The sequence below is a fragment of the Poecilia formosa genome, unplaced genomic scaffold (assembly GCF_000485575.1).
Source record: "Poecilia formosa unplaced genomic scaffold, Poecilia_formosa-5.1.2 Scaffold203, whole genome shotgun sequence".
Classification (NCBI taxonomy): Eukaryota; Metazoa; Chordata; class Actinopteri; order Cyprinodontiformes; family Poeciliidae; genus Poecilia; species Poecilia formosa.
In genome coordinates this window covers 178,423-201,279 of record NW_006800142.1, presented here as the reverse complement: position 1 = coordinate 201,279, position 22,857 = coordinate 178,423, and the positions used below count along the sequence as shown (strand labels likewise).

Genomic DNA, 22,857 nt, shown 5'->3' with positions numbered 1-22,857 from the left:
AAAGGAAACAATAGAAATAGGTGTAGTACATTTTTAAGAGGAAAATTAAAAAAAATAATGAACTGGTAAGTTTGAAAATTTTGATCTGCTCATCTCTATTGTTGCTCTAACTGGGGATGCTTTAGGCTACATCTCAGTACCTGCTTCATACAGAAAGATTATTCAGCCTGGATTATAAAAAGTGAATGGCGAGAATGCGGCAAAGATATTCACAATTTTATTTTATTTTATTTTATTTTATTTTATTTTATTTTTTACGACGGAGGGGGGTTTGTTGCCAAGTAGAAATATTTCCGACAGTCCCTGAAGTATTCAGGGCGGGATTTTTGTTGGAAGTAGGCGGGGATATGCAAATGAGGCATAGATGCTCTGGCTGCTGTGGACGGCGGGACACTTGCTGTTTTGGGAGAACCGGAGCACGAGGAGAGGAGAAATACCGGGTGGACAGAAAAAACTAGTAGACCCACATTTCCTAGAGCTCCAACATGGCCTCGAAGTGCCCCAAGTGCGACAAGACGGTGTATTTCGGTGAGTAATGCAAGCAGAGTGGACTTTTGTGTGCTTAAATTACATTTGATAATAACGGTGTCGCTAATTTAAATGTAAACATTTTTAAACAGTAAACATTTGAGTCCATGCAGTGTTGTTTTTAGATGTTGTCGATTTAACAATTATGTTTGTGCTACGAAGATATATGATAAGTAACACTGCTTTTTTTTTTTAAAATAAAGTTTAGAATGTGAGCACATCTTCCACCTACATATTTGGTAAAATTTGTCTGCTGTTGGGGCTATGATAAATTATCACTGTACTGGCGGGAAATATTTAAATTTTTCCCAGTTTTCCCCTAAGGATTCCTCACAGACGTCCTCAACATTCCTTTCACTGGGCCAATTTTAGGGGTCATAGTCACTAGAAAAGTAAATGATTCACTTGAACAAACTCTGTGAAACCCAAAAGCTGTAGATTTGGAGGGGTTAATGAACAAAAAGAAAGTAAACAAACACGTTTTTTCATTGATTGATCCCTCTTTATGTCATCAAGTGGTGGTCAGTGTGAAAATTTGTGATGTTTGTGCCGTCTGCTGCAGATCAGATGAAGGATTTATCCCGCTCTGAGTCCGATCTGTGCCATTTTTAATTTGTTGTGTTTGGTAAAGCTCCAAGCTCGGCGGTTGGCTCTGGAGAATAGCTGTCAGAGACCTATTGCCAAGAGAGCCATATGCTAAGAGTGTCCACTCACAGAAGATGGTAGCAACATGCGGCGTCAGTGGGATGGAAACCTGGAAATGTACATCTTTTTCATCCTTGTAAACAAAACTGAGAAATCAAAACACCCACATGACGAGAGCTCTGACTCATACTTCCATACAGCGAGGATGATTACTACTTATATGCTCTGTTTTATGAAAAGATGCTTACAGTTTGAGATGTGCCTAGATTATAGGAGCTCAGATTCTCAACATAAACAGTAATTTACATCCTCTGCTCTTCATGTTCATCCTCTGTTGATTTTTTTTTTCTTAATTTAAGCTTGTGCTGTTGATATTTTTTTATAATCCATTGTTTGTGTTGGAAAAAACACAGAAAGCACAGCTCTACGCAATTCACAGTGCTCATCAGTGGGGGTCAAAAGCAATTATGTGAGTGGATGGAAGGACTGTTGCGTAACAGAAGCGGCCCGCAGCACGCAACACAGCTGCTCCTCATCCTCCGGGTCACTGGCATGGAATAACATCCCTACAAATAAGATTTATTTACAGATTTCAAACATATGAGTATTCACTTCTCTCTGTAGCCTTAATTCTCTGCAGCGTGTGAATCACCGCTCCCCTTTGGTGTGTGTTATTTGTCTTTATGTAACGCACTTTGGTCCGGGTCAGTTATTTTTGCGTGAGGTGTGTCTGGGACGAGCAAGTGATGAAGATGATGAAGGGATCATGGAGGAGTGCAGGGAGGCGTTAATGACAATATTAACGTTTCAGTCATTTTAGAGCGAAGCTGTGAAATGCGCAAGGAGGAATGGGAGAGGTCAGGGTGGGAGTAACATTTGGCCTGCAGCAATAACAGCATGCCTAATGACAGTCAGATACTGTAAAAGAAAAAGTTCAGCAGCACTAGCTACACACACTCACACACACACACACACACACACACACACACACACACACACACATACACGCATACTCCTTACAATTATATTGCTCCTGAAAGAGGTGAGGAATTCTGAGCAGGGGTGAATTAACAAGTCTGCAGGAATGTAGAAGTTACAAAGCAGACATGAGTGGGTGTGATGATCAATCCTTCTGTCCATTGTGTTCCCCTTATGAGGTTGTGGTGCTTCGAAGGTAAAAAGTCCAGGAAGATATAGAAGACTTCTCCCCACGGATACTCTCCAGCTGAGTTTTAAGTGGCCGGAAAACCTTCAGAGGGAGATGTTTTGATCAGAGGGCCGAGCTATCTCAGAGGACTCCTTTTGCCCTGCAGGACTGCTGACTTTACTTGGAGGTCATTGGCTTATCTCTGACCTCCTTTCCAGTTCTTTTGGACTTGATCCATCTCTTATTAACATCGGAGAAGGTTGGACGGTTCTAAGAAATGTATAATCTCGCTATTTGGCTCAGGTCTTTCATCAACTGAGTCCTTTCTACGTGGAGGGGCAGTGGCTCGACTTTGAGATCTCCCCTTAGATATTCGAGATATTCGGCTTATCTCTAAAGGTGAGCCCAGCCAACCAATGAAGGAAGCTAATCTCAGTCATTTATATGCAAGGTGTGGTTGTTTTGGTCATGAACTATATGTCATGTTGGGGTTTAGCGAGACCAGTAACTTGAGATCTTTGCTTTCTAGTCCTTTTTCACATGACTTGTTGACGCATCGGAAAATCGAGAGTTTTGCTCTTTCGACCATATTTTTCTACGTTTGAGTCCTTTCAATGTGGAAGAGCAGCAGCTCTTGTCAGAGCTCCCCTGGATAATGGAGCAAGCTGTCAGTCTTGAGGTCATTATCTGAATCTCACATTGATCATAACTCCTTTCATTGTGAAGGATCGAGGGCTTTACCTAGACCTCCTCCTGAATGGTTCGGTTCCTGACCATGTCCAATATCCCTATGAAGGAATTTTAGCCCAGCTGTCTTCATCCATTCCACCATCATTTGTGGTTGATGGCAAGGAACTTGAAATCTACCACACAGGCTGACCTCCTAGTCCATCATATTCTTTTTATTCAGAACTTTAGGTTTACTCTCACAGCTCCTTAATGTCCAGTTTTGAACCGCTTTCATGCTAAAGGAATGCCTGCACAACCACATCATCTGCAAAAGGCAAATATGATGCACTGAAGTTCCTAAACAAAGACTCTCTTCTCTCCACGACTATGCCTTTAATTTTTTCAAATGTTCTCAAAAGTGTGTCATTGGTTAAGAAAATTGTCTATTTCCTGTCTTGTTTAGCTCTCCTTTTTCTTCATGCGTTGGCGTGAAGAAAAAGGCAAGTAGCTACTTCTACTTGCCCACCCTGTAAAAACCCACCTGGCCCTCCATCTGGTTCCCTTAGCATGGGGTTAAGCAACAGTAGATTCATTATTTAACTCCAATTTTTTTTTCTTCATCTTTTCTGAATAGAAATACTTTTTCAAAGGGCAGTGGTGAGCCGCGGCTGGGATGGAAATTCCTCTGGTTTTCCGTTGAAGCTTTATTGGGCACTGACGTTTTAGCTTAATTGCAACTTAAGGGGAAAATGTTACCTCTACTTCTGGAGTTTCTGCCACTTAAAATGCTGATTTGCTTTCAGGGACCCCAAAAGAAAAACGTCAGGAATATAAAAAAAAAAGGAAATCCCTCATCAGAGTTGGTATTGAAAGAATGCGAATGTCTCAGGGGATTGTATGGGTATGGTTGGTTGAATACCACATGTCCACATTGTGGCCTCACATCTGGAAGGGGACAGAAATGCTTGTAGTAATACACCGAGGGGACTCTAGGCAGACATGTAGCCAGGCCCAGTGGGAATTCAGGCCATGTGATGGAGTCCAAGCCTGAATTCAGCTGATATGTATCGTTTGCACGACAAACGGGGGCAATGCATCTTTGTGCCGCTAACTGAATAAACGAGGACTTAATGGGAACTAATGGAGCTCCTGGGTGAGCTACTTCTTTTTCTCTTTTATCCACCGACTCCTCTCAGTCTCTTGGTGGCGGCCCAGGACCTGTAATTCCTCCTCCACTTTCCTTTTCGCTCTAACTGCACGGAATGGGGAAAGCAGGGTGAGATGGTTTTGCCTTTCTTTAAGCGGAGACTCCCTGAGTGCTTCATGCATTCTAATGAGAGGCGACATCTCTATTCACACAGGGCTCTTTCTGTCTCTGCGCACGGTTCTCCTTCCAGAGAGCCCGAGTACCTTCATCCCCTCGGTCTAACCAGACCGAGGGGACGAAAGGCCAGCGGTCCGTTTCCCACACACCTCTCCCCTTTTATTCCCACTTTTATCCCACACAATACACCTTATTTATCCCACCCCGCTTTTCTGTCAACGCTAGAGCACCCTGTTTTCCACTTGGCTGCCCAGCGGGGCTGGATGAATGTGCCTTGTCGGTTATGTAACATCTTTTCTTGAGGTTTTTTCCTCCTGCTTTTTTTGGAATTGCATAACCCACCAGCTCCTGTGCGGCAGTCAGCGAGGGTCCTCTTTCTCTGCCTTTATGAGGCACAAATATGATCCTCTAATGGAGATGGCATTAAGCTTGGTGCTGACGGCTCATCTTTTACCACTGCTTCGCACACAGGTACAACCGTTGCTGTGGTTTGACTTGTTACGCAACAGCATAGAGGAGCACAGTCGGTTGTTCATCCTAGTGCACACGGTATTCTCCCTGTTCCCTGAATGAAAGATGAGGTTGGCACAAATATTAGTATGCCTACTATTACAGAATGGCACTTAAACTGTAAAATTTTTCAAGGTTAGAACAAACACAGGGAGTGGCATTTTTTTTGTTGCAGTGTTGGCTACTGAAAAGCCCAATCTTGTTTTTAATGCACCCACAGGCCTGTCACGATAGCAAATTTAGCTGGACGATAAATTGTCCCAGAAATTATCGCGATAACCGATAATATTGTTTTGAGACCATTTTCAACGAATGTTATAGTAATGGCAAAATAATGCAAGAACACGTTTCCAAAAAGCAATAAGCTTTAAATTGTCATGGACATTTAACACTGGACGTTGGAGACTTATTAAATATCAAAGATGAGTAAACACAGCAACACAGTTGGCCTTCAAAAAAGGGGCTAGTTGAAACCAAAACATCAAACTGAAGACTATCTCAGTTTTTTGTAGAAAGAGAAGAAAACAGGAAAACGATTAACTATACCAATGGAAATTATTGAGCTTGTTTTAATTGATCATGCAATTAATTAATTTATTGATCACTGTGACAGGCCTATGCACAGAGTTCCAGTTAAACCAGGGGTTTACCTGGTTAAATAAAGGAAATTAAAACAAAACTTCCAGTAGAGTTTCAAAAACTTCATATGTTTATATTTGTGATGATGGGAAAGAAAAGCTTTTTTTGGCATAACTTCCACACAGCCAGCTGGCACGAATCATCCATCCACCGTCTTATCCCGGTGAGGTTTGGTAGGGGAGTCGGTACCCATCTCTAGCAGGACACATCCTGGATACAACACCAGTCCATCATAGAGCACAAAACACTTTCTAGTAAGGTCAAGTTAGAGAGAGCAATTAAACCTAACATGAGCAGTGAGAGTGCCTGAGGCCAGGGGGCTGAGGTATCACCATGAGAAACAGCTTACCAAAGTAAAATCTGTTGCACAAATGACTTGGGGAAACAATATCTGCAAACGTCTGTGTTTGTAATCAGCTAGAAGGACTTGGAAGAAGTGAAATCAGATATCAGACTAGCGTTATTATTCAGGTCTCCTGCATGTATTGTGTGCTTTGAGGTGCTTGATAAGATTGGAGGTCATGTTTGTGTTTTTTGGGGTTATTGACGACTGTAAAGAGAAATAGCTGGAGTCCGTTTTACAGATATGACAACAAAGCATCCAATCGATCCGATGGAAAGATCAATTTGGGAACACACCACATTCCCAAATTGATGCCTTTTGAGGTCTTCCAGGTTTTAATTTGTGTAAATGGTGCATGCACTTGGTTTGGATGTCATTCAGATGATGAAAATTGTATGCATCTCATACAATATTTATAGTGTTCTAAGTATATAACCTGATTTAATTGTACTTAAAGTGGAAACATAAATTTCCATTGAGTTACAACTTCATCTTTTAGACTCTGGAGCTTCTTCTCTGCACCATCCTGCCACACAGACATGCTTTCCATGCAAGTCAGACCTCAAGACTCACTTAAAACCGTCTGCCCTTTATAGCGCTCTCATGCGATCTCTTCCCTTTAAAGACTCATTATCAAATTAAAGCAATCTGGTGCACAATGCAAAGTCATAAAAACGACTCCACTTCCTGTTTGAGGAGCACTCGATCTTTCTGAACGGCACGCAGCTTGGACACCGTTTCCCTTTTTTCTTGGAGAACAGATTCGGTGCAGGGAAAGCAGCTTTGGGGGGCGGAGGAAAAAGTCAAAGGGAGATGGACGGTCGAGTGGCTGCTTCGCCCGCGGGTCTGCTGGTCGGCGCAGGCAGGATGCACGTTAACTGCAGTCCATTTACATCAGCCAGCGGGATTCCCAAGGTCGGCCTCGTTTGTACACAAAGGGAGGGGCGACGGGTAGTGAGCCCGTAGAGGAAGCCTCGCCTCGTCTGAGGCAATGGACGACCTCCAGAGCTGGTTTTGCTATGAGGTTGCATCAGCCACAGGGAGTGAGCTGGGTCCAAAACAATGTTTTTTTTAGTAGCTGTGAAGCAAACGAACAACCACCCTGAACAGTCACTGTGAGCCGCTCAGGGAGCTACGAGCGCGTACCGACCATAAATAAATCAATTCTGTTGGTTAATGCTGCCATCAGGGTCAGCTCCATGTTACTTTCACCAGATTTAGCAACATCCCAAAACTGCTGCCACACTACAAAATAAAACTGAGGGGGATTTACAGGATAGATTTCCCAGAATTCCTTTTTAAAATTAGTCTAATATAGTAACATCTTCCTGAATTATATTAAGCTACACTCTCTCTCTATTGTTTTTTTTTTATGTAATTGTTTTAAATTGGTGTTCCTGTTTTTGTTTTACTCTTCACATCTCCATCTACCAGATATTTTAAAATATATTAGAAAACTAAATTATGACTTTGTGCATACTTTTCTTTGAGTTAATGGACGCTTTCTCCTAAGATAAATAACAATAGGAAATTGTGATCATGATATGATCTTAAACAAATGTTAAACACAGGGTAAGGTTATGCCAATGACCTACTCCGATCCCCTCACTGTCCTCTTCAGGGCCCTCTTCCAAGGACTGTTTTCCAAACAGTTTTCCAAACAGTCCTTGGTCCTGTAGTTCCAACCTTGAGTTTATCTGTATGTTTTGTTTCAAAGGCTGCATTTTCCCTCTGGCCATTCGAGATACAATAATCATTTGAAAGTTCTTATGAAGTTAAGATAAACTTCCTTTGCTCTGTCAGTGTTGGTCAAGCCCTCTCCTCCCCCAACCACAGGAAACCCATTAAGAAGGAGCAGAATCTGTTGTTAAACCCTGTTGATCTGCAACAAGTGTGGCCAAAGCTACTTTTTTATAGGATTCCTACACAATGCTTCCTTTCCTGTTCATGTCCATCCTTCCTTTCTTCCTTCTTCATGTATTTTTTTTGCCTTTCTGCTGTCTTTTCTTTTTCCTTTTTCACTTTGTGTCTTTCCATCTTTCATTAGGAAATGAATCATTCATTATGTCCTACTTCTTTTCTTCCTTATGATGATGTTTATCCATTTCTCTCTTTGCTTCTGTATAGCTTTCTTTTCTTATACTTTCCTTTATTTCTGGTATCCACCATTTTCTTTTTTGTTTCTCTGTTTTGCTCTCCTTTCTTTGTGTCCTTCCTTGGGTTCCTTGCTTTCCTTTTGGTTTTTATAGGCTCTCTGCCTGTTCACCTTAGCATTTGTTGTTGTTGTTGTTGTTGTTTTTTTCAGTTTTATACATTTTAAAATGAGTATAAAGAATGGAGAACACTGGGAATTTAAGTCTAGAAAATTATCCTACTGTAAAATAAGAAGAAACCCTGTATTTAAGACTTGGTCTGTGTGTCCATAGTTCTTATGTTTTTTGGTAATTTTGAGCCTTGTCCTCTTAGTAATTAATCTAAGAATGTTCACCCTTGAATGCACTGTACAACTTTATATCGAGTTTGCATCTCGAATGTTTCGTAATGAGCAGACAATAAAAACATGTGCTAAATTCACAGCATATTTATCTATTGAGAACTTTCCTTTGGTGCATGAATGCCTATTGTCTGTATGTGGAGGAAAAGGTCAGAAGTGCTTGAGGGTGTTTTTCCTCCAGAGAGCGGAACAAGGACGCAGACAGGAAAACACAGGGTGCTCAGTTTTTCCCTTTGGTTAGTTGTTGTTGTTTCTCCCGGGACACAAACCGAAGTGGCCTCCGGTCTGTTCCTCAGGTGCGTGGAGCCACGGTTATCACACTGAAATCACAAACACCCGTGTGGACACAGCTGTTTCTAGTTGGATGAAGAAGAAGATGAAGGGACGGCTGTGTGGTTGGGTTTATTGCAGAAAAGGGTCCAAGTCAACTCAGGCTGCAACAGAACGGCACAAAACGAAGCATTAGGCGAATCATTAAGTTTGTCACACCAGAACCATCATGGCTGACTGTAGCTTGTTTTTACTACCTGATGAATCCAAACGATGACCAGATTTTTCTCTTTCAGAAACCAGCTCCTGATCAGAAAGCCCTGTTGTCCTCTTCCTTGTCAAGCAAATTACATTTCCGCCTGTTACACCCTGATCGAATTATTGAGTGATAAGTAAACACACATATTAGATTTCCAAACCCAGACCTACCGACGGTGCTTCCTGTAGTTTTTTTAAAAAAAAAATTATTTTATTTTTTTTAATGCTGTGTATTTGGCTGTGTAAATTTTGCTCGGCGCTCTGTTCTCGTCGATCACTCGTGAGAAAAACGGGGACAATCTCTCCCCCCCAGCTCAAAAAACAAGTCCACCTGTAGCTACGGCACAGCTGCTCTGTCACTGCTGACAATCGTGGAAAGGTAATTAAGTCATTGGGAGAAATGCGGCTTAATGTTTCCCCTCAGAAGGCTGCTCGTTAGTGCTCCGTTTCCTAATGCTCCGTCCAATTATGCTGTGTTTGTGAACCATTTGTTGAGGGTCTGTTCCCAAGCGGAAAACCCGGCTCTGAGAGCAGTCTAGACTAAAAGTGCATCTCACAACCGAAGCGAATGGGGAGAATTAAATTAGAGCCTCCAGGAGGCTTTTTGTGGCGTCAACGGCATGGATGCTCGGACAATCTCAAACCCAATCACGAGTAATTCATGCTCGCTAATGCTAAATCTATTTGATGCTGAATGGACCTTTCTATTCCCCTTAGTTAAAATCATTTGACTACAGTTTACCAGAAATAACCTTTTATGAAATTATATTATGCAGGGCGTAAAGCGACATGCAGACGCTTTGTTTTGTTTTGTTGTGAAGAACGTTGCCTTGTTTATTTGCAGTTCATTACAGATCAAGCTGGTCGTGTTATTTTTTTTTTATATATATACAGTTGAAGTTTTTTTCTACTTTTGGGGTTAGGTTTAATGTTTTTAATGTATTTTTTTTTTGCTCTGTTTTTGGGTATGCATGCTTAATGGATCCATCAACCTCCACATGTTTTATTAGGATTTTATGTGATAGACCCCCGCAAAGTTGTGGCTAATCATAGTTTTCAAAAATATTAAAAAGAAAAAGAAAAAACATGTGGCTTGCATTTCCATTCTCCAGATCTGGACTTTGACTAACAGGTTTGCTCCCACTATCACTCCCTGTTTCCCCATAACTCTGAGCAGCTTCCCTGACTCTACTGGAAAAGAAACATCCCACAGCATCATCCCGCCGCCATCGTGTATCACCATGTGAAGGGTCTGCTTTGAATGTCACAATAACTATCCCTCGTCTGTCTGTTGCTGCCCTAAAATGACCAAATCTTAACGAGTATTTTTGTCCAGTTTCAAGTGCAAATATCTTACGAATAAATTTTCAGCAAGATATAGGAAGGTTTCTTTAGTCGCTAAAGCTTACTAGTTCCACAGGCAGATTATTTTGCATATAGCAAGACATTTTTCCTATAATTGAAATAAAATGCCAGTGTAACTTGTACTTTTTAATTTGATCAATATCTTTTTTTCAATTTTAGGTTTGTATTATTTCTAGTGCACTAAGAGTTTTGCACTAAGAAACTAGACCAGAAATACTTGGTAAGATCTTGAGTTTTTGCAGTGAATACCACGTTTTAGATTTTAATTTGTATAAACTAATATCAATCTCCTTTCTATTTCAAGTTGTACACTATTTTGTTTTGGTCGCACATAAAATCCTTCTAAAAAGAGTTTGTGTCTGTAACACGACATGATGAGGACAAGCTGACGGGGGGTGAATACATTTGCGCGATGCTGTAATAGTTGCGTTGGTAAGTGAGAGTCGGAAGCAGATTGTCTCTGTGATTAAAACCACACTGACAAGACTCAGAGACTCCTGCACATGAAGAAATTAAGTCAAAGAGCTTTCAGAGGTTCAGGTATCAGTCGACCTCTGTCCTGCTCGACGTCGCTGCAGGGACCGCGCTCTGTTCGTCAGGATTTAAAGTCGGCGCTGACATTCTCGTTTTTGAAGGCACCGGCTCTCAATTACATAAACACAAACACTGCAAATCCAAAGAGCCTCTAAACGCCTCAGCAGCAATCATCTCTCACATGAAACCCTTTCCACAAATGAAGGCCTTTACATGGTTGCACCCCAAATTATGGACTATTTAAATATCTGTAGTTAGTGTCCTGTATTTAATCTGTCCAGCTGCAAAATCAGCGCAGAACATCCAATAGGAGAGATTGAGATTGTGCTTGTCGTTTGCAAGGACGACAACAAAGAGATGCCCAGTTCACTGACAATTATCCATTTCCCCGTGGCTCTGTCAGCGTAGGTCAGGTAAGATGTATGAGAACCTTTCAGTTGGGATTTTTTTCCCTATGTTTACATCAACATTCCCAGGAATCCCCCCCCCCTTTTTTTTTGGGCTTTGGATAGAGAGCAGGCAGGATCTGGCACGTCCTCTTCAATGTTGACATTGCCAACGTGAGTTTCTGTCAAGTTGCTCCCCCTTGTTTGTTTTAAACCGGTGGGGGCTTTTACCCACATATAGGCGGGAGGATGCGCTGCAGCTTTTTCATTTGCATCATTTGTTCCCACGTGTCCACTATTTTAGGATACCGTGATTGTTTATTGTTACGCAACACATTTTGTTTCTTGGTGCATTAGTCTGGACTGAATAAAGGATGACGACGGCAGATAGTGACTCAGTTTATCTAGGCCAGCCCCCCTCCCCCACCCTCCCTTTTCTTGCACTTAATACACCAGATGAGTTCACCCTTCTTGTTAGATTAACGTCTTTTTCAAAGTGGGAGCTGTTAAACGGTGGACATCTGCAGAGAACAAGCAGCAGTCTCCCTGAAGTGTGTTTCCATTCATCCTCTGACTTTTAAAACTCTGTCCGTTTTTGTGAATGAGTCATTGACAGATAGATTTCCCCGAGGACATGCAGGCAGTTTTCCAGTATTCCGTTTCTGCGCCATTCTGTCAACATTTGAAAGGTCATACGGTGACCTCAGACACAAGAGGAAATGATGCAAATCTGCTTAGAAGAGAATCTGAACACATCCTGTTTTTACTTTTTTGAGCTGAAGTTGTAGCGAAAAGGCAACTACTTACTGGGTTGCACAGACATGGGATGTCAATTTTCTTATGAATGACAATTTGACAAAAATATTAAAATAAAAAAAATGAAAATTCACGCAGTTCTCAGATAAACAGGAATTTCCTTTAAGATTCTGGTAAGCATTGTTGCTGAGGATGTGTTAAAATATGGTGGCAGTGAATGGAAGCAGCTAAAATTCTCACTTCTTCGCACATAATCAGTCCGTTTCTTTACTCGTGCACCTCACTGATGTAGTCGTCAAAATGTTATTCTTACTACAGAGAATTCTTACCTAAGAAACCTTATGCTCACAAACAACACCTGCAGTCACCTCTTGTTATTGCATGAACTGTGTTTTGGTTTTTCTCTCAGTCGTGTGTGTTTGTTTTTTCCCTTGAACCCCCAGTTGCAGCTGTTTCATGATCCTGGGGTGAACAGCGATTCAAAAGCGCGCCTGGTGCTCACGGCTGTTTCCTGTTCTCGCTCCGTCTTTTTTTTTTTAGGTTGTGAATAATATTTCACAGATTCCTGATGGAAAGGTATTTTTTTATTGTCAAGAATCCGATCTGTTTTCTGTTAAAGGTGACCTTAAGAATCTAACTATGGTGGTGCGTTTCCATTTACTAGAGTTGTGGCGCCGAGGACTATATTTGTCGAAAGGCAGATTCTTTTCTTTAGCTTGAAGTATATTTTCTCTCTGGTTTAAGAAATAAAAATTATTCACTCTGCAATTTATTGTGTAAACTGCAGCGTGAATTGCTGGACTTAAGAAGTTGTCCAGCGCTTGGTGTTTTTCCAAGACCCCCACTTCCACGCACAGTGTGAGTTTTTCCCCTGGTCTTGTTGTGATCCATTTGTCGTAATTGACAGAGTCAGCAGAGTGCGACTGGAGAAAGAACAGAGTAATCTCATCTCTCGAATCAATCCTGGGGGAATTTTTTCCACTAGATAATTTAATGTGATTCCTTTGTAATTTTTATCAAATCAAATTTAACTTGATTACCCAAAGAGGGAAGTTCATTTAATCAGGTTTACAAAGAAGTCATTGAGAGTCAGTCAAAGGAGACACAGTCTAGCTGTAAACCTGCAGATTTTCTACAATCAAGAAGTGTTACGTGTGGCTATTTGGGGGTTTTATGTATTTTTAATCGAACTTTGATTTTTTTAGTTAACTTTGACTCAAAGTTAACTATTTTGGGTATCAGTGAAATGTTTCAAACTTAGTGCAGAGCGAGATCTAAAATCAAACACAAATCTGATTTGTGCATCTATGCTATTTATATCTTTTCTTTTCATCATCCAAAAAAAAAAAAAAATTACATTCCCACTAAGGCTCTTCTGTCTTTTCATCTTTCACTTGCAGACAGTATTTTTTTTAAACCTTTCCATAAATATATACTATAACATGAAGCTATGTTGCAGTGTGGAGGAACAAGAGGAATGCCTTAATGTCTGCATATGAGCTGGCTGCGTGCGCACATGTTTGTGTGCTTTATGAGCTGGGGCATGTAGGAAACGGGCCGAAGTATCCGGCTATTTTTGCTGTTCCTTGATAAGAGAAGGTGTTTCCTCCGCTGCCAGGACGACTCCTCGGGGCCCATTGTTTGGAGGCAGTGGTGATTTGTTGTTTTGAAGTGTACGTTTTGCGTCCCTCGCCTGTCTGGACGGACGACGGCAGGAGAAGTGGACTGAAATGGGGCTGGGGCGCCGGGGGGTCATGTGCATCAGGGTGGGGGAAGGGAGTGTGTGTGTGTTTTCTTTTTTTTAGTTGTTTTTTTAATAGATTATTCAAAGAATCTGGGTTAGACATGGATCCCCCCCGCTGTTTCTAACGCCGCTGTCAGTTAGCCCGGCTATGACATCATCGCCGTATCCCGGTGTTGTACACAGGCATCCCCACTGTTCCCACCTCCAAGAAAACAATCCCTCTGTTGGCGTGATGACAGCATCCCCATCGAGGCCAGAGACAACACAGCACAAACCAATCATTATTGTAGATAGTGAAGCAATGGGGGACGTCATTCCTCCCTGCAGTGGCTGATTGAAGGGCGCTCTGTGATACAAACATGCACAATTGATAGAGGGGCCAAAGGGGGGATTATTCACAGTAATCTGCACAAATGTTGCGTGATGTGAATGTTTGCATTGATCCCACTTCCCTTCTGTCTTTTGTCTTTGATTTGCAGCTGAGAAGGTGTCATCGCTGGGGAAGGACTGGCACAAACTGTGCCTCAAATGTGACCGCTGCAACAAGCTTCTGAATGCAGGAGGCCACGCAGAGGTCAGTGGGTTCAAACTGTGAAATCTCTCTCTCTCTCTCTCTATCTCTATATCTATCTATCTATCTATCTATCTATCTATCTATCTATCTATCTATCTATCTATATATATATATATATATATATATATATATATATATATATATATATATATATATATATATATATATATATATCCATGAAAAGATAAAATATTAGTTTTTTTCTGAAATTAGTTTAAATTGCCGTGTAGACATTGTGTCGGAGAAAGGAGACGTTTTTGCTTTATGAGCTCATTTGTTTCAACCATTATTCATTAATGATTTTTAAATTTTTTTTATTTAACCTTGTCATTGAGATTACAAATCTTTTTTGCAAGAGAATCCTAGTCTGACTTCTTGAAGTCAAGTCAGCCTTTTTTCCTTTTTTTTTATTTTTTTATATTATAATACTTTTAAAATGAAAGTTGACCAAAGTGCTGCACAAAGTAGAACAACAACACACAGTTAACTTTACCAAGATATAAACTACGATAACTCATGGCAATATGATCAGATAAAAGAATGAGACAAGACGACTCGGCACAGTAGGCACAGGTCTGCAACCTTTAGGACTTTAGTATTCTTGCAGTCCATTCATTGCTACTGCAACGTCTAAGAGCCAGAATCGATTGTTGCCTGGTGATTATCAGACTTGCAGACAGAATCTCTGAATTTTGGCCTTTTGGGCCTGAGGTGTCGTGTAACACCAGAGTCCGTAGTCTCTTTTAAAAGGTCCTGTGACGTATCGGAGTGTTATTTTTCCTTCTCTGGGTCATGATATGTCGCAGTCCTTGTGCATCTGTCACCGGATATATTTGTGTCTGCTTTCCGTTTTCCGGGCCTGTTTTGTGTGTCTCGATATGTTGGGTCTTCATGGGATGTTTTTCTCCCTCCAGCCCTGCAGGATGAGCCGTTTTCAGATCCCACCTCTCTGTCCTGCAGAGTCAGACTGCAGTATCACATCTCAGTCAGGTTCCCCTGACGCTGCACTGCTCACTGTCTGCTTCTGCCTTTTCAGGATTCTCTCATCTCATCGTTTTTGATTTACCCGTTCATGACCCGGGCAACCATGCTTTCTTTTTTTCTTATTATTTTTAAACACTCTTCTTGATCTCCCGCTCTTTTTTTTTTTTTTTTTTCCCTTTTGGTCAAAGAGGATGTGATCTCAACCTCTTTGGACACAAAAGCAATTTCCCCCCACAGATCCCAAAGGATGCTTGTCTGCCATTTAATCTCTGCCTGATTGCAGTACTGTAGTCGCACACAGTCTCTCTCCGAGGCCCTCGCTCGCTCTTCCCGCCGTCCTCCGCTCCGTGGAGGGCATCCAAGTCCCTCCCCACGCCACGACTCTTACTTTAACAGGAAGACGAATCTCTGCCCGATCGTCGTCATGGAAACTCGAGGCCCGGTGACGTTCCTTCTGGAAAGAAATGTTTAAAAGGGATTGTCCGGGAGTGCTGTTTGTTATCCTCTCAGGCCCGGTATGTGGAAGGTTGCGAACCCCAGAAGAACGAGGACTGCTGCTTTAAAAGGAGTTGTAGGGACAGGATGCGGCCCAGAGCGGCCTGACGTCTGTGGGCTAAACGAGGGCAGCGGTTTCCCCCCAGGCGCGACCTCCAACATGCGACGTGACAAGTCTCCGTTGTTGACCCTGAAAGAGCATGGCTTTATTTGTTCCAGCACATTCGGAGGTGTTTTTTTTTTTTTTTTTTTAAACGCAACACTGCTGGAACGTCAGAACCATCTGGACTCAGTTAACATCTATAAATCCTAATGGTCACGAATTAGCGCATGTGCTGGGTTAAAATGTTTGACTTAATCTTTAACAGCTTCAAATCCGGTCAAAGTGAGTCACTCGTCCGTTCAGATATGTTCACTTTCTCGCAAATGGAATAAAAGCTACCGGTTGTTTTCAACTGCAGCGACTTGAAGGTCCACTTCTCATCTGCATTTGCAAGCTTTCGGCACTTTGCTGATGAGCACTGGCTCTTCTGGCTGCTTTAGGGTCAGCTGCATCACTCGGGAGGGGTCAGCAGTCATCGCATGAGCCTAGTGGGCCTTGATGATGCTCTGAAGCCGACTGTACGGGTCATAAAAACGTCAGAATGATCAGGGACAGTCGTGCTAAATCAGTGCTCGATTTCTGTGTAAAACCCTCGAAAGCACCTGATATTCAAACTGCACAGTTTGATATTAAAGTGTAATCTGACGTTTGATTAAAAGCCTTAATTTAATTTAGAAAGCGTCACTTACAGTTGAAACCACATTTTTAAAGATAATATAAATATCTCACTGTCTGAACAAATTCATTTCTCTTGTTTTAGGTCAGTTAAGATTGGCTGCACTGAACTAATTTACTAATAAGGCACCTAAATAACCGACTATATGCCACAGAAGGCATCTAATTAGTGAAACAAAACGTTTCACCCTAATGTGGAAAAAAAATGGTTTTTGGTAGCTTCACGCTACGGACGTTCCTTCATTTATCAGGGACATTATTGTTCCGTTAGATAAAATCCTGATGCAATGCGTTGTAATGTGAGAAACTGTGGAAAAGTTCAATGTGTCAGAAATGTTTTCAGAAGGCTCAGCTAATGTAAACTCTTTCATCACACTGCTCTTATTTTCAGCCATCTAAAATGATTAAACTCAGACAATACAGGAAGGAAATTCGGCCCTGTTCGCTTACATGACCTGCAGCGACGGGTCGTTCCTGAGCTGCTGCTGATTCCAGGGTTCATCAGGAAATCCTAGAAGAAACATGAACTTTAACTTCATAAATAGGGGTCTTATTAAGTGATAACTCACCCTGAAACGGATGGCAGGGAGTTTGTCCGCAGAAAATAAAAAAGTAAAGCGGCTAAACCTTCAGAGATGATTTAGCAGCTGAAAGGTGAGCAGTGGTTTAGAAACCAGAGCACAGAGTTGGAGCAAACCTTAAGTGTGTGTGACAGTGTGGGAGGTTTAACTGCTGGGAAGAGAGTGGGCTTTTCTTTGTGTGGCGAATCCATTTTTGAGTTCACTTTGCGTCCCGTCTGTCCGTACGGTCGGATCCCGAGGAAGACGTCGGAGTCCGACTCCGTACCGTCGGGAGTCTCGTAAAAGCCGAACGCGAGGCCCAGAGGGAGAGTGTGGCGGCTTTAACAACAGCCAATCCTGTCACGGCTGATGCATTATTAAAGTCAGAGAGCGATCTTTTCTTTCTTCTTCGCTGTCCTTCGAGGAAGAAAAAAAAATAAATGAAGAGCTCAGGTGGCCATGGCAAAGTGAGCAGTGGCTGGTTTTCCACTCAACACCCTGCAGGTCTCGCCACCTGCTCGCTGAGTTTTCTCATCTATGGGCATTGGAGCCTGCACACACACCGGTGGCCCCTCGCCCCCGATCCCCTTCACCCATCACATGTTTCTGCGGTGGCTGACACATTCCCAGTGTGCATCGGATTCAAGACCTTTTATGTCACAACTTAGATTTTTTTATTTCCCTTTTCCTCCCCCTTTTTTCTTGGGAATGGAAACACGATGTCTGTCACACATGTGCAGACACAAAGCTCCCATTGAAGTGTGTGTGTGTGTGTGTGTGTGTGTGCGTGTGTGTGTGTGTGTGTGTGTGTTCATCAACAGAGACCGGTTTCCTGGATACAGTAGCGCTCGTTATTTTAGGTTATAGCACCCTGTGACAATGACTTCATCATTAGGTGGCAGAAGGATAAAAAAAAAAGCTCCATTTTTGGACATGTTCCCCCATCTGCAACATTTATAACACCGGGAAAGTGTGTGAACGTTGTGACTTCACACACACATCATGACCAGCTTCCCTTCTGTTTTATGTACTCTAGAAGTGAATCAGTTTGGGGGTTTTCTCCAGCTAACGATGATATGTTCTCTCTCTGCAGCACGATGGAAGGCCCTACTGCCACAAACCATGCTATGCTGCCCTCTTTGGGCCAAAAGGTGAACTGCACTCCCGTCTCACACCGTTGCATTATTAAAAACCCATTTGATTTATTTATGCAGAGTTTCTCTGCTGGTGAGATGCATGTAACTCTCTATATTTAGCTCCTTACCTGTTATACGAAAATATATATAATCTGGAACATTTTAATGCAGATAATTCATCAAATGAATATTATATCCACTACATCTGTGTAATTCTAAATCCTTTTTCGTCTTCCTACTCTACCCGAGGTGTTAACATTGGAGGAGCAGGTTCTTATGTGTACGATTCTCCAGCCAACAACAACACCGGTGGGGATTCGGCCTCTAAAGTCGAAGAGAAGCGTGTGTACGCGCCAAAGGCACCATCAAAAGGTATTTCAGACGCAGCGTTCATAGAAAAAATTCTGCGGTCGGTTTAAAATCTACGTGAGAAAATGATCTGACGTTCTCTCTTTGTTTGGGAGTTCGATATAAAGGCTGCAACTACCGAGTATTCGAGTAATTCCCTCATTTTTGTTGGGGTTTTTTTTACGACGATTAATCTGATTTTTAAAAATCGGCGCAGTCTGTAGATTTTTGATTTAACAATCTAATCTGTTTTTATGCAATATTGGAAATACATTAAAAGATGCAAATAAACAAAGAAGTCAGTTTGTTTTTTTTTTTTAAATAAGAAAATTAACATTTTATTGCCCAAAATGGAATAACACCAGGCAATATTCATCATTCGTAGCAAAGATGCATCTGCAGCTAAAAGAAGGTCAGTAGGTCTTGATAGGTCAATAGGTCTTGACCTTATGTATTGTATTAACATTAATACAGTGTAGTGCTGATTTGTGGATTGTTTATTGGATCTACTGATTAGTTGGAAAAGGTGCTTAATAGACTTTTTTTAATATACATAAATATAATTTGAACCAGGTGGAGCTAAAACTGCCTTTTGAGGCGTTCTAGGTAGAACATGTTTACAAAAGTTAGTTTTTTTATCTTAAAAACAAAATGTAAGTTTTTTTTCTTGGACAGCTTTGGCTTAATTACGGCTCTGAGTATACTGTTATCTCAGCAAATGTCTTTTTTTTTAGTCTCTAGTCATCGATTAATCACTTACTCATTTAGTTGACAATCATTTTGATAAGCAATTCGTCTGATTAATTGCTCCAGCCCTGCTTGATATTATGTGACAAACAAGCAATATGTACTACATAGCTGTGAAGAGAAAGTCAACGATAGTTTTCAAAAAAATTTTTAAATGCCGAAATCTGAAAAGTGTGGCATGCGTTGGTATTCAGCCCCATCGGCTGCTTCCCTCGTTAACGCCGCAGCCCGCCAGATTCACGCAGTTTCAGGAAGGCGTTTCTGTCTCAGACTTTGGACGGAACAAAGTTCTGATAGATGTTCAAAGCTTGAGATGTGGCTTTGTGACCTAACCCTGCTTCAAACGTCTCCGTAGCTTCCTCCTGTCTGCTGTGTTCCTAGTCTGCCTGGCGCTGTTTGCTCTCTAATCCTCTCTAACAAAGAACAGCTGGATTTACACAGAGATTAAATAACACACAGGGGGATTTTATGTAATTAGATGCCCTCCAAGGCACCTAATTGGAAATTTAGATGTTTAATTGGGCACCTAATTAGTCAATTAGATGCAGCGTGTAACTGGCTGCACAGAACTTAGAGGATATCAGGATAAAAGGGGGGTAAATACAAATGCATTACATGTTTTGTTGTTCTTAGATGTGAACATTTTTGAAATCATTTCTAATTGTTCTTCCATTTTCTTGCAATTAAGATCTAATTTGTGTTTAGCTGTCGAATAAAATGTAGCTTGAGGAAATGTGGAAAGGTTCTGAGTGTGAATGCTTCATGTTGTGGATCCGTCGGTCAGCTGAGCCTCGTGTTTGTGTGGGGAAACATGGAAGCTGCTGTTCAGTCAGAGCACGTCTCCTGTCGTCTCACGCTGTTACAAAGCACGCCTTACGATTGAGTCTGATAGGAAACAATGAGTTAAGTTTCTGAACTTGGCAATATTTGGGTGTTTTATATAAACTTCCCTTGAAATCCATAAAACGTAACATTTCTTTCCTGTCCTTTCATTATTGCCCCAGTGGAGTTCACACCCAGCAGGACCAGACTAATACTCATTCATCAGTTTTCATTCTTTTTTTTTCTCCCCACATTTGTTCTTTAGAGACTTACCTCTAGGTGTCTTTTTTTTTCATTTCCTGCAGCTGGCAGCATCACCACTTTCTCCGGCGAGGCCAACCTTTGTCCCCGATGCAACAAGAAGGTGTACTTTGGTGAGTCGTTAAAACGCCTCCTTACAGGGAAAAGGCGCGGACGTGCAAAGCGTCTGACGTATGAAATGTGTGTCTGCTTTCCGTCCCTTTAGCCGAGAAGGTGACGTCCCTGGGGAAGGACTGGCACCGGCCCTGTCTGCGCTGCGAGAGGTGCAGCAAGACTCTGGCTCCTGGCAGCCACGCAGAGGTGACGGCACGCATTAGGTTTTGGTTTTTTACTGTGCAGCCTAATACAGGCCTGTTAAAAGCATTCGTGAAACATTCGTAGACTTTGAGCAGATTTAGATGTAAAAATGCTCACTTTCGTTCAACTGAGAAGTTTGTTTCTCATTGAAAGTCGGACTGAAGTTAATGAACAATTTTCTACATAAGAAAAATGTAATCCTGTATTGACAGTTATTTTCACCCTCCTCAATAATAAACTGAAAAATCTTTATTCATTTCATCATGACAGCTGGTGCTTTTTGCACGCCTCCTCTAGTCCGTCTTGCCATCACCCTTCCTATACAGATTCTCCATCATACTGGTGTTATGTATTGTAGTCAGAGGAAAAATGTTGGTGGGAAAAAAAAATTACACTGGACATTGGTTTTTAAAAGGTTAAGCAATACTTACCAAAAACCAACAACATAAGTGACCACAATCAAGTTGGGTAATAGGAAATATTGACAGTACAGATCCCCACCGTTTCTACCTCCAAGCTAACATTATGAGCTGTTCTGAGGAGGAGGAGTTAATTGAAAAGGTCACTTCATATTTCCAACTGCAAACTTCTTTGAGTCTTTTATTACGTCTACGTACGACTGTTTAATCCAGAAGCTCTCTAATAAAATAAATATAATCTAAAAAGGCCAAGATTTGATTCCCCAGAAGATTTTTTTACTGCCGTTTTGTAGAGGTTAACATCAGCTGTAGTCTGATTTTTATCTGTGCATATGTAACGTTACGCTGTAGCTGTGAGAGTTTTGTTATTTTTTTTTTTATTATTATTTTGTTCCATTTCAGAGTAACTTTGTCAAACTAATTGTCGCTGTCTCCTCCCCTGCCCCTCCAGCATGACGGCCAGCCCTACTGCCACAAACCCTGCTACGCCGTCCTCTTTGGACCCAAAGGTAACCGCTAGGGGGCGCTGTCGACCCACGAATCTCCGACTGACACTTGAAAAGAGAATGTCACACAAGTGTTTCCACTGTGACTGTGCAGCGACCCGTCCTGCTGATGTTTCGCCTTGTTTTCCCCCCTCCTGACTCTTCTCCCACTGTTCTCCCTTTTTGGTCTCTCCAGGCGTCAACACTGGCGGCGTGGGCAGCTACATCTATGACAAGGAGCCCAGTGCAGTGACCCAGCCTTGAACCTTTTGTCCCCCCCCACACCCACCTCGGCCTCACCCTCCTCTTCTCTACATTACATTGACCAACACCCACAGTATTATGTGCTGATTTTTTTTTTGCCCCTCCTCCTCCTCCTTCCTACTCGTTTGTTCATACCTGAGGCGGCTGTCGGTCGGCTGCGACTCCCTTTCCCGGCTCTTCTCCCAGGATCAGATAAAGCAGCACGGAGGAAAATTAGCCGAACTCGAATGCAGAAAGGAGCACAGACACGTCAAAGTATCCCATAAAATTCACATAAAAAAAAAATCTGATGAAGGATATTTTGTCTAGTTTCTAGTGGAAGTGTCTTAGTACATTTGAAATAAGACAACGCTAATTTACAAGTAGCTTTTCAGCAGGATATATAAGCTTGTTTTAAGTAAATAATTTCATAATATTGTATTGATTTTTAAAAAGTACTAGTTCCACTTGCAAATTTTTTCATTTATAACATGGAAAAACATCTTTTTATAGTGAAAAGATCTGCTATTGGATTTATTTATTTTTTTATCAATATAAGGGAATTATTTCCTTAAAACAAGCTCCTGTATCTTGCTGAAAAGTTACTAATAGGTTAGTTGTGTCTTATTTAAAGCGTACTAAGATATTTGCACTAGAAACTAAAAGTTTATGTTGGTTGCAGTGTGCTTTTTAAAAAAAATGTCCTTCACAAGAGCTAAAGCTGTTGCCACATTTACACTGTAAATGCGTTTTTACAGCAGGAGACTACTCAGAACCCCACCCCCCCGTCTCACATTTCTCACCCCGCAAAACTTAATCGAATCTGTCCTTCGGGTTATTTAAGGATATATGTGAGGAAATAAAAATCCGGCCGCAAGGGATTCTCAGGTGCCGCTTTACTGCCGCCTGACGACAGACGGAGAAATTCAACCTCGGAGGCCGTTTTGCATGCACAGATGGTCTCGAGGAACGGAGCGCCGTGCCAATAATTCTCTATTTTACAAACGCCATATTCGTAGTTTGGCTGCGTGACAAACGTTCCTGCTACGAGAGGGAGAAATCTGAGAACGTTGTGAAAAGGTGGGGGGGAAAGCAT

General features: G+C 41.7%; 1 protein-coding gene across 1 annotated transcript; it reads left to right on the top strand.

Annotated features, from left to right (window-relative positions):
- Positions 1-360: 360 nt before the first annotated feature.
- crip2 (cysteine-rich protein 2) lies at positions 361-22,073 on the top strand. The gene is made up of 8 exons (XM_007567042.2): positions 361-528; positions 14,092-14,186; positions 18,097-18,154; positions 18,389-18,511; positions 20,362-20,430; positions 20,523-20,617; positions 21,485-21,542; positions 21,715-22,073. The coding sequence occupies exons 1-8, from the start codon at positions 486-488 to the stop codon at positions 21,780-21,782; spliced, it is 609 nt and encodes a 202-aa protein (XP_007567104.1). The 5' UTR covers positions 361-485; the 3' UTR covers positions 21,783-22,073.
- Positions 22,074-22,857: the final 784 nt, after the last annotated feature.

Coding starts and splice junctions, on each gene's coding strand:
- crip2 (XM_007567042.2), top strand. CDS start 486: ATGGCCTCGAAGTGCCCCAAGTGCGACAAGACGGTGTATTTCG. Junction 529..14,091: donor CGACAAGACGGTGTATTTCG/GTGAGTAATGCA, acceptor TTTGATTTGCAG/CTGAGAAGGTGTCATCGCTG. Junction 20,431..20,522: donor CAACAAGAAGGTGTACTTTG/GTGAGTCGTTAA, acceptor CCGTCCCTTTAG/CCGAGAAGGTGACGTCCCTG.